Consider the following 12,489-nt stretch of genomic DNA (forward strand, 5'->3'; position numbering starts at 1 on the left):
CATTGTTTCTGATGAGAGGTCTGCTGTTAGCCTGATGGGATATCCTTTGTAGGTAACTTGATGTTTTTCTCTTGCCAGTCTTAGTATCTTGTCTTTGTCTGTGGTTTTGGTCAATCTGGCTATAATGTCTTGGAAAAGATTTTCTTGGGTTGATTCTACTTGGGGTCCTTTGTATTTATTGGGACTGGATTTTTGAGTGTCTCTCTAGGTTTGGAAAATTTTCTTACAGGATTTCATGGAATAGATTATCAATGCCCTTATGAGTCTCTTCATCTTCTGGGATGCCAATGATCCGAATGTTTGGACATTTGATGGTACCTAGTACTTCTTGTATATTATTCTCAAATTTTGGGGCACTTTTCTCAGTGTTCATGGTGGATTTTTCTAGGCCAGCCATTTTCTCTTCTATGTCTGAGATTCTATTTTCTGTATGATCTAGTCTGCTTTTAATACTTTCAAGGGAGATTTTGACTTCCTGTATTATAGCCTTCGTCTCTAACAGTTCCATTTGATTCTTTTGTAAAGTGTGTAATTCCTCTTTCAGATCTTGGAAGAATTTCCTCACCTCCTGGAACTCATCAGCTCATTTCTCCTTTCTCTTCTGCAGTTCATTGTCTCTCTTGTTTTCCATCTCTGTTAACTCTGCCATTATGAATGCTCCAAATTCTTTATCAGACGTTTCCAAGATTTCCATTGAACTGTCTGTGGAAGAAGAGGAGTTATTCTTTTTCCTTGGAGGAGAGGTATTTTCTTGCTTTTCCATATTTCTTGTGGCCCTGCGGTGATTTCTAGTTATCTGATGGCTGGTGTGTTGTTTGCCGCACTTGAAGTTCAATCTGAGCATCCAAGAGCGTGCAGAAAAGGAAACAGAGAGAGAAACAACAGCAAGAAAAACACCCAAGAAACAGAGAAAAAGAAAAGAAAAGACCTAAAAAATATTTTTTTAAAAGCAAAAATTAGAAAACTGTGCAGTGTGCTTGCATGCTATGCAAAATTACTAGTTCTCAGGAACCATGAAGGTGTCTTCTGAAGTCCTGCTCCCTTGCCTCTCCCGGGTTGGGAGGGGGAGAGGGAATTATAAAGGGAAGGGGGGGGGGACTGAAAGCCAAGAAAATACTTTACCTTAAAAAATTTTATAAAGGAATAATTACAAAAAAAAAGAGAAGACAGAGACAGAGGTAGAGAGAGACAGAGACAGAGAGAGACCGCCGGCTTAAAAGGCTTCCTACCACTTAAGTTTGTGGGCTGGAGGCTGAATTATCAGTGGAAAATCTTCATTTCACTTATTCCTCTGAAGTCACTAGTTCTCAGGAGCCATGAAGGTGTTTTCTGAAGTCCTTCTCCCTTGCCTCTCCTCACAATTTATTTTTCGACAGGAGGGTTGTGAGTATATGTACATGTACAGACATAGGAGATGTATTAATAGGCATTTTAAGTTATAAATTTAAGAATAAGTACAACAGGTTATATATGATAAGTGACTCTAGTTCACAGTGCAAATATCTTTTATTTATTTATTTGTTTTTTGAAGAGAGGTTTTTGCTATAGGGCATATGTGCTCACTGGAAAGACAGAGACAGAGAGACAGAAGCGATAAACCACCCCCTAGGGAGGATGGCCATGTTGTAATGCCTTCTTCTCTATTCTCCTCTTGAGGTCTTGGGCATACACGTACACATAACAGTTTAAGCTGCTAGGGCTAGGATTCGAACCATGGTTGACAACGTGGGAGTCCAGTGACGTGACCATTAAGCTATCTGCTGGTCCCACGGTACAAATATATTATTTACAGAATTGCATGCCTTAAATATCAATGACTGGTGGTGAGAGATCAGATCACTTCTTTTTATTTTTAGAGGTTTTTGCACTCACTAGGGGGAGAGGGAGAGAGAGAGACAGAGACAGTGAGAGGAAAACTGAGCAATTGCTCCCATAGGGGTGGGAGGGACAGCCAGATTACAATTTCTTCTCCTCTATTCTCCCGGGATCTTGGACACACATGCACATGTGGCCAGCATGATTTTCAAGCTGCTGGGTTTGGGGCTTGAACTACTGTAGACCATGAGGAAGTCCAGCAACATAGTCACTACACCATCTGCTGGCCCCACCAGATTCCTTCTTGCTGCCAGCAAGAATGGTGAGCTCCTCTTTGCAGCTGCGCTAGGGATCAAGTGAATAATGCTGAGGTGGAAGGAGTCGTTCATCACTGCTTTGGTAGTGGAGGCTTCAGTTCCAGTGCGGATCTTGCTTTCCCTGAGGACAGGGGGCAAGACCTTGATTCTTACTGCATAGGTAGATTTCTTTCTATTACATTAGTGGGAGGCTTCATTGCTGGTTGGGATGGTGACAGGGAACCTTTTTGTTTCAGAAAGAGGGAAAGACTCATTACGTTAACTGCTGGTCCAAAGACTCATTCTAAATGTTGGAGCTGCAGTAGTGATTGGGGAGAGGTGCTTATAGGGTTCTGATTGGCGCCTGATTTATAATCAGATACTTTCTTCCCTAACCTTGAACCCAACATCCATCATGTCATCACTTGTCTTTGAAAACAGCATAAAGGTAAGGTTCTCTCTCTCTCTTTAAAAAAATATTTTAATTAATTAATTATTATTTTAATTTAACCATAGAGAGACACAGAGAGAGGGAAAGTAAGAAAGCAAGCTCCCGGGTTCAGGATTCAAACTGCAGTCAGTCATGTGGGAATCCAGTGCCTTAATCACCATTCTATCTGCCAGCCCCCAAAGTAAGGTTCTTGTAACATAATTTAATTCCTATCAGATTCTTCAAAGCTGATTTTCTTTCTCTGGAAGTATGCGCTACATACTCTATGGCTTTGAGTGTGGTCCTTAGTATCACTGGGGTCTTGTTAGAAATACAAGATTGAGAAAATACAGATTCTTGGCCCTCACTACAAACCTGCTAAATCTGAAACTCTGAGACCCCAGCAGTGTATGTCAACAATTGCTCCAGGCGATTCTGAATACATGCTCAATTTTGAGAATTTCTGCTCTAGTTTATATTTTTCCCTCATCCTTGAAATTGCTTGCTTCCTAAGGAGATAAAAATTGTTTAAGACATAACATTCACATTTAAGGAGCTTAAAACATGAATGGAGAGAAAAGCCACAAATATGTGGGGAACTAAGGCTGCTCCCTTCTATGGCATAGTGGTGATGTATTGCTTAAGCCAGATTCTACATGTGACAGCGGTTCTAGTCCCTGGCCCTGAAATGTGCCAAAATTTGATGGGCTGGAGGACTGGAGGAAGGGAACTCTTTGCCTGACAATTACGTATCATATAACTGTTTTATGTGTGTTCCATACCAGAGCCAGTCTTAATTGTGTTTGTATCTGCTCCTAATAATTATATAATTTTGCTAGGTTTGCATATACCTGTTTCCCAAACTTTATGGGTATATCTAAAAATATTGAAGTGTTTTCTGTTTTGTTTTTAAAAATAATTATTTAATTTTATTTATTCACTCATTTATTTTAATTTGAAGAGAGAGAGAGAGAGAGAGAGAGAGAGAGAGAAAGGGTGAAAGACAGAGAGAGGAAGTGAGAAAGCAAGCCACCAGGTCCAGGACTTGAACCATGATTAATCATGGGGGAGTATCCAGCACCTTAAGCACCATGCCACCTGCTGGTCCCCATTTTTTATTTTTTATTTTATTTTATTTTTTTTTTGCATCAGAGGGTATATGTGCTTGCCAGAGTGAAAGAAAAAGAGAGAAAGAGAGAGAAAACCCTCAAATGGGGTGTGGTCATGCCACAATCTCTTCTCCATTTCTCCATCCTGCAGGGATTCTGGGTACATATGCACATGCTCCCATAGTTTTTTCAAGCCTCTGTGGCTGGGATTTGAACCGTGTTGACCATGTGGGATCCAGCTCCCTTAGGCCACAGGGCCAGTCCCGTGGAGATTTTTAGTGGCAGCCCTAGGAAACTGATTCAAAGGAGAGAATAGTCTAGGCAAATATCAGGAGGTGAGGGAGCATGGAGTGTTTGAGTACCTGAACTAGATTTTGTCTAGGATGTGATGGGGAAGTTATAGAAATGAGGCTAGAGAGTTAAGCAAAGGATGTATCATGAAGGACCTTGAAAATGTCATGGAACTTTTTTTTTTTTTTTTTTTTTTTTAAGGTTTTCCTATAGGGTTGTGGACTTACTGGATCACTGGAGAGAGACAGAGAGAGAGGGAAAGTGAGAAATCATTCCCAGGGGGTGGATGGCCACATCACAATCCCCTCTCCTGTTCTCCATTCTCCTTTTGTTTCTCAAGCTGCCAAGTCTGGACTCGACCACACAGTTGGCCATGTGGGACCTACCCACTCAACCAGAACCAGTTGGTCCAATTTGGAACTTTTTCAGAGGGGACATGAAAGACCATTGTAGGGTTTTTAGCAGGTAAATGATATGATTAGACTCGTCTAGTAGTATAGACAATAAATATTTTCTAACTAAATGGTAGATCAATTAGAATGTGGCTGCTATGTAGAAAATGGATAGAGATGGTAAGAATAGAGACAGAGACACAGGTAGGATTCTGCAATAAGTGTAAGAAGATCTGATCTATATTAGGATAGTTCGTAGGGGAATACAGAACTGCATGGATTCAAGGCTTATTTAGGAAGTAAAATTGGATTTAGTGACTGCATGTGGAAACTGAGAGAACAGCAACAGCTGCTGCTGGGCAGCTGGTTAAACACATCTCAGACCTGTAGAGGCACTCACCGAAATTTGGAACCCATGTGGAAGAACTAGTAGGAGTGGGGGATGGTGGCAAAAAGATGCATTAAGTTTTGACATTTTGGGTTTGAAGTGACCATGAGACTTTGACTGGAGATGCCCAGTAGGTAGATGGAAACTCTTGAGGGGGATCTGGGCTGTAGTACAGTGTGATCTTCTCTATGTTTCATTCTCCTTGCTTATAAAATGGGGTGTTGGAACCTACCTCTAGAGTTGATTTGAGGATTTAATGAGATAATTCAGCAAATAATCACTGCATGTCTGATGTATACTCCACATTTTTCTAGAAACTGGGGATATAGCAGTGAAAGAAAAATCCCTGCTCTCATGGAGCTTATATTCTAGCAGGATAGATAAATAAATAAGTACATATGTAAGTAAATTATACACAGCAAGGATAAACTATTAAAAGGATAAATACTAGAAAGAATAAATAGTATGAAGAAAAATAAGCCAGAGAAGGGGAGATAGGGCATGGTAAAAGAGTTGCAGGTTTTTTTTTAACAGGTTTTTGCTATAGGGCGCGTGTGCTCGCCAGACAGACAGAGAGAGACAGAGAGATAGAAAGTGAGAAATCACCCCCCAGGGGGGATGGCCACGCTGCAATCCCTTCTCCTCCAGTCTCCTCTTGGGATCTTGGGCACGCACGCACACGCGCCCGGCATGAGTTTTAAGCCACCGGGTCCGGGATGCGAACCCCAGTCGACTCCGGGGGAGTCTAGCGACATAGCCATTACGCCAACTGCTGGTCCCCAGTTTTTTTTTTTTTTTTTAAGAAGACTATTTTTAAGAATTTTTTATTTTGTTTTGTTTTATTTTATTTATTTATTATTATTTTAATCTGATCAGAAAAACACAGAGAAAAAGAGAAAGTAAGAAAGCAAACCACCAGGTCTGGGACTTGAACTGTAGTTGGCCATGTGGGAGTCTAGCACCTCAATCACCATGCCTGCCAGCCCCTGCATTTTTTTTTTTCAGGTTTTTGCCATAGGGCATGTGTGTGCTTGCCAGAGAGACAGGGAGAGACACTGAGAGGGAAAGTGAGAAATCACCCCCCAGGGAGGATGGCCACTCCATAATCCCTTCTCTTCCATGCTCCTCCAGGGATTTTGGGAATGCACACAAGTGTCTTGTATCTCATGTTGGATATCCAAGCCCACCCAAATCATCCCTGGAAAAGTCTTATTCTGCTGGGATTCTCTGGTCTGTGTAGGAGAGGCTGAACTTTCTTGGCTGTCTTAGGCCCTCAAAGGGGCCCTGGGACGGTCCGAGGTTAGTGTGCAGTCTCAGGGCTCGGCAGCAATGTGGCACATGAGCAGCCCAGATAGCTTCTCCTTTGTTTTGGACCAGGCCCTGTGGAGTAGGGTGTTAGTGAGAGGTGATTTTTGTGACTTTTCCTTGCTACTTACCTTACTATTTCTATTATAACCTTTCTAGGTAAGGCTGAAGTCTCTACGAGCTTTGATAAGATTTCAAACAGTAGGATCCCTGAGTTTCCAGCAAAATCTGAATAGGTCTCCTTTTCTGGAACTACAGAGGAGGGAGAAAATTAAAAAACAGATTTCAAAATGCCTTCTGAACAAACCATCTATGAGAAAAAGCAATAAAGCAACAGGTTTTTTATTGACTACTTATAATAGTTTTATCAAGACAGGAATTAGAGATATGGTGAAGCAGTGAAAATCTGTCTATTAGGTAGAAAGGTTATTTTCATTATTCTTTTTTTTTTTTTTAAATTTGCCAGAGGGCACATATGCAAGAGACAGAAGGAGAGGGAGGAAGCAACTCCCACCGGGGTATAGTGAGGCTGCAGTCCCTTTTCTTTTCTTTCTCTATCCTGTCAGGATTTTGGTCACACATGTACATATGCCCAGTGTGTTTTTCAGGCTTCCAGTGCCAGAAATTGAACCACGGTAGGCCATATGGGATCCAGCTCCCTTATCCACCAGGCCATGAGGCCAGCCCTAGAAAGGTTATTTTGATTACTGAACAGATATAATAATAATAATAGAATATAAAAATTATTTTTGATAACATCTAATTATAGAAATTTTTTAAATATAGATTTTGCTATCAGGCATGTGCTTTGCCAGTGAGACAGAGAGAGAGAAAGTGAGAAATCATCCCCCACTAGGGCTTTTCATGCTGCAACTCCTTCTCCTCCATTCTCCTTTAAGAATTTTGGGCATGTACCCATGCATGCTTGGCATGAGTTTCAAGCCACCAGGTCCAGGACTTGAACTGTAGTCAGACATGTGGAAGTCTGGAACCTTAACCATTACACCACCTGCTGGCTCTTCTTCTTTTTTTTTTTTTTTTTTTTTAGAGGGAGATTTTTGCTATGAGGTGCATGCACTTACCAGAGAGAAACAGAGAAACAGAAAGTAAGAAATCACCCTCCCCTCCCCCCAGGGGGATAGCAAAGCCACAATCCCTTCTCTTCCATTCTCCTTTTGGGATCCTGGACATGAATGCACATGTGCCCAGTGTGAGTTTTAAGCTGCTGGGCCTGGGACTTGAACCACGGTTGGCTATGTGGGAATCCAGCATGGCAACCTTTATGCCATCTGCTGGTCCCCCTACATTTTTTTAAAAAAAGTTTTTCCCATAGGGCACATGCCCCTGCCAGAGAGAGAGAAAGGGAAAGTGAGAAATCAGCCCCTGGAGGGAATGACTACATTGCAATCTCTTTTCCTCCATTCTTTCAGGATTTGGGGCATGCAAATGCACCCAGTGTGAGTTTCAAGCTGTTGGGTCTGGAACTTGAACCGTGGTTGACTATGTGGGAGTCCAGCACGTCAAACACCATGCCACCCACTGGCCCCAATATAGTAATACTGTCAACATAAACTTGAATTATATGTAAAGGATTATCATCTTATTTTCTAGGTAGAGGAATTGTTAATAAACATGTTAATAAACAGGAAAGTCTCCACTACTACAGCAGCACTTGTAAGCAGTAACCACTTGATCCTAAGGACGGTTCATAGCTTATGAATAGGTATTTTTTCAAAATGATACAGTATTTGGAAGCTGAAATGTATTTATCTTTGCAAATGATATGAATAGCAGTTTCTTTTTCCAAGGCAGCATGTTAAACTCATAAACAAACTAAGAAAGTACTAATGCAAATATTTCAAATGCTCTATACTTATGAGTGGGTCTTCTAAAAGTTCACAGACCAGCAGATGGCATAATGGTTATGTTGCTGGATTCCTGTGTAGCTGACTGCGGTTTGAGTCCTGGACCTGGTGGCTTAAAATTCATGCTGAGTGCATGTGCATGCATGCCAAAAATCCTGAGAGAATGGAGGAAAGGGGATTGCAGCGTGGCCATCCCCGCTGGGGGGTGATTTCTCGCTTTCTAACTCTCTGTCTCTCTGTGAGCATACACACCCTATAGCAAAAAGATCTCCAAAAAAGTTGGTGAAAAATGCCTATTATAAAGAAGTGTACATGCATTATAAAACTGTTTTGCACAAAAATAAACTGGTAATTCCACTTTCCAGGAATTTATCAAGTCCCATCATGCATATTATTCATGACTTTGTATATGAACATGTTCTCTGTCCTCCAGAATCTCCAGCCCTAGTGTTGAGAGTAGAAGTTTCATTAGTTTAAGAAAGGGATTTTTTTTGGGGGGGAACAGTCAAGTATCCATATCTCAAATTTGCATGAGAGAGAGCATTTTTGTCTTTTCCTTTCTTTCTTTCTTTCTTTTTTTTTTTTTTTTTAATTTTCCAGAGGGTGCATGCACTCTTCAGAGACCAACACATAGAGAGAAAATAAGAAAGCACTCCTCAGGGGGCATGGTCATAATCCCTTCTCCTCCATCTCTCCCTCCTTTTGGGATTGTGGGCACACACGCACATGAGTGTGGAGTGTTTTTCAAGCTGGGTCTGGGACTTGTAGCACGTGATTACCATGTAGGATCCACCTGCATCAACCACCATGCTATCAGCTGGCCAACATTTTTCTTTTTCTTTAAAAAAAAATTTTAGAATTATTTTGTTTAACTTTATTAATTATTATTATTATTTTAATATTTCCAGAGAGAGAGATGGAGAGAGAGAGGGAAAGCAAGAAAGCAAGCCTCCAGGTCTGGAACTTGAACCATGGTTGGCCATGTGGGAGTCCAGTGCCCCTAACCACTATGCCATCTGCCCCATTTTTTCTTTTAGAAAAAAATTTTTTTTTTTTTTTTTTTTTTTTTTGAGATTTTTGCTATAGGGCATGTGCTTGCCAGAAAGATAGAGATAGAAAGAAAGTGAGCAATCATCCTCTAGAGGGGATGTCCATGTCACAATCCCCTCTCCTCCATTCTCCTTTTGGAATTTGGCATGTATGCACACGTATCCCATGTGATTTTCAAGCCGCCAGGTCCCGAACTCGAATCACAGTTGACCATGTGAGAGTCCAGCGCTTTAACCACTATACCACCTGCTGTCCCCTTTTTGTTGTTTGTTTTGGTTTTTGTTTCCTGTCAAAGGAATGCCTCCTAAAGTAGTGGATGCACTTGGTAAATAATTTAAGCTATAAAAGGAGACCAAGTTGTTCTACCTAAGTTCAGCCCCAAGTGTTCTCACTGGACAGCAAAGGAGTCTTTGTGGGAGGTTTTTAGAGCATGCCAGTGCCTGCTCAATGTATTTAAGTTAAAATTCTGAAACTACATCAATTTGCTTAGTAAATATTATTTTGAAGAAGGAGGAGAAAAGTAAGTCATATCCCAGACGATACCTTCCTGACCTGTCTTCTGATCAGAGGCTTAAGTGAATATTTACTCTGTAGTGTATTGTAGTTACCCAGTTTCCATCTAGTCAGTAATCTCTACTCACCCACAGCCTTGAAGAAGCGGTTCTTATCTGTCAGCACATTTATGAAGTCCGAGAAGTTCACCTTCCCATCTCCTGAAACAGAAATCTAAGGCTCAGGACAAGGATAAGATATATTTTAATGATCAGGCTATATATTAAATATAAAAATTAAAATACCCTGGAGCATTTAATAGTAAACATCAGAGCATTTTAGGTCTTAGCACCATTACACTAGTCACACAGGATGATGGTGGAGGTAACCATCATCCAGGAGCTCCTGCCACTGCAGTCCTGTTTGCCCACTCCTTCCCCAGAGCCTCACCATTTTTCCAAGGAATCCACCTGGCCTTCCACTCCATACCAACCCTCATGATTTGTACTGTAACATCTCCAACCTGTATCCCATTTCCTCGAAAGTGAAAGGACGGTGAGTGCTACTAGAAGGATGTGGTGTGCCTTTCTATGAAAGAACAGACAAATGGGGCAGAGTGAGTGGAAACAAGGGACAACTTCATTAACTGGTGACAATGGGTCACACAAGGAACATACGGTGACTGATGGAGCGCTACCAGTTGGGCGGGGAGAGCTGAGAGGAGATGATGTCCGAATACATTTCCACACACATCCCAGCTTGGCCTACTAATCACCAGGTCGGTAGAGCCAATAAAAACACTGTCCGTATGCTTCAAAAATGCCAATGAAAGTGCTGTGGCTTTAAAAAAAATGCAATATTGGTCGTCTCTAAGGGTGCAAGGAAGATCTGTATTATCGTTCAAACAGAAACAAAGGGCTTGGATATCTCAGTAACATGTCTTTTTTGAAATTACTAATGTCTTTGTATCTGTCATTTCAAGGCACCCTCCAATATGTCTATCTGACCGGTAACCTAAATTGGATTTTGAATTGAGACAGTCACTCAGTTTCCATGCAGGAGTTTTCAAAGTATGGTCCATTTTATAGCATGAATTTGACTTTATAACTTGTACACATACTTTTACTGTATCCTGAAAGGAAAACACACACACAAGACACAGGGACACACAGACACACACATGCATACACACACTCACACACACTTTTGGGGAAAAATGAGGTTTCTCATGTTTATATGGTCACTGAGATAAAATATATATTCACAAAAATATCTTATGGAAAAATAATGATAAGCCAAAGTACTCACGATCAATATCAGCACATTTTAATTCATTATAGACATCATGCTTGGTTAGATTCATTCCCAACTTAGCTAAAGTGCACATCATTCCATGTAAATCTATACAGCCAGTTTTATCTCTGTTGAAGAAGTTGTAGGCATATTTGAAGGCTGGAGAAATGGAATTACATTAGTCAGAACAGTTATTCAAGGAGAAATATGTATGTGAATGGAACTAAGACAGACAATACAAAATAAGACAAAAATGACTGGTGGAAAGCCAGATGTGATAGGTGAGATGACCTTCCCATGCTCTAATCCCCAGAACCTATGAATATGTTGCCTTACATGGCAAAAGGAACTTTGCAGATATATTTAAGATAGATTATCTTGGATTTCTGAGTGGGACCTGTCTAATTAAATATCCCTTACAGAGCTAAGAACAAGAGAAACGTGGCAGAAGTCAGGAATTCAGAGCATGAGAAGGACTTGACCCACCACTGCTGATCTGAAGATGGATGGGGCAATGACGTGGAGTGCTGGCAGCCCCTGACAACTGAGAGAGGCTCTTGGCTGACAGACAGCAAAGAAACTGACATCAGCCCTGTGACCACAAGGAACTGAATTCCAACCAAAATCTGAATGAGATTGAAAGCCTAGTCTCCTCTACAGGCTCATGTTTGTGCGTACCCCAAATCCCAAGAAGAGAATGGAGGAGAAAGGATTGTGACATGGCCAGCCCCCTGAGGGGTGATTTCTTCCTTTCTGTCTCTCTCTGTTTCTCCGGCAAGTGTGCATGCCCTATATAGCAAAACTTTCTCTCTCTAAAAACAAAAAACCAAAAAACCAAAAATAAACCAAACCAAGGGACCAGCATTAGTGTAATGGCTGTGTTGCTGAACTCCTATGTAGTCTACCGCGGTTCCAGTCCCGGACCCAGTGGCTTAAAGTCACGCTGGGCGCATGTGCGTGCGTGCCCAAGATCCCGAGAAGAGAAAGGAGGAGAAGGGATTGCGGCGTGGCCATCCCTCCTGGGGGGCGATTTCTCGCTTTCTGTCTCTCTGTCTCTCTCTGTCTCTCTCTGTCTGTCTGGCGAGCGCACGCGCCCTATAGCAAAAACCTCTCTAAAAAAAATAAATAAATAAACCAAACCAAAACAGTATGTATTAAGGCACTTTAGAAACTTTGAAGTTCTTTGTTTTGTTTAATTTGTTAGAGGGTATATGCATTTGCCAGAGAGAGAGAGAAAGTGAAAGAGCAACCCCCATAGAGGATGGTCAGGCTACAATCCCTTCTCCTCCTCCATTTCTCCTTTCGTGATTTTGGGCACGTATGCACACATGCCCCATGTGTTTTTGAAGCTGCAGAGTCTGGGACTCAAACCACACAGTTGGCCATGTGGGATTCAGTCACCTTAACCACCAAGCAAGTAGCTGGCCTGAAGCCGTAAAGTTTTACATAAACTATAAGGCATTTAGTTTAAACCATAAATTATAAGGCATTTCTTTCAGTTTTTATTTATTTATTTATTTATTTATTTATTTATTTATTTATTTTTTATCATCATATCTTCTTCATATTACATTGGATTACATATAACTTTACTGTGTATTACATTGTTTCTTCAAAAGGGAATGCCATGCACGTCAGTCAGTACAGAGACATTAATCTCCCCACTTCAACATTCCATATCTTTTCTGTTTTCCCCAATCATTATCTTTATTATTCTAATTATTTTTATAAAACAGTCAATTGCTATTTCTCGTTTTGCTTGT

General features: G+C 41.0%; 1 protein-coding gene across 1 annotated transcript in view; it reads right to left on the bottom strand.

Moving 5' to 3' along the window:
* The window catches only part of EFCAB3 (EF-hand calcium binding domain 3), a 119,139-nt gene that overhangs the window by 18,056 nt on the left and 88,594 nt on the right, over positions 1-12,489 (bottom strand). Inside the window, exons 22-24 of the mRNA XM_006159101.3 lie at positions 10,742-10,885; positions 9,583-9,654; positions 6,158-6,278 (exon numbers count right to left, since the gene is read on the bottom strand). Of these exons, the coding sequence (XP_006159163.1) occupies positions 6,158-6,278; positions 9,583-9,654; positions 10,742-10,885 (337 nt within the window). The remainder of the gene's footprint in view (positions 1-6,157; positions 6,279-9,582; positions 9,655-10,741; positions 10,886-12,489) is intronic.

This window comes from Tupaia chinensis, unplaced genomic scaffold, assembly GCF_000334495.1.
Source record: "Tupaia chinensis unplaced genomic scaffold, TupChi_1.0 Scaffold000624_1, whole genome shotgun sequence".
Lineage (NCBI taxonomy): Eukaryota > Metazoa > Chordata > Mammalia > Scandentia > Tupaiidae > Tupaia > Tupaia belangeri.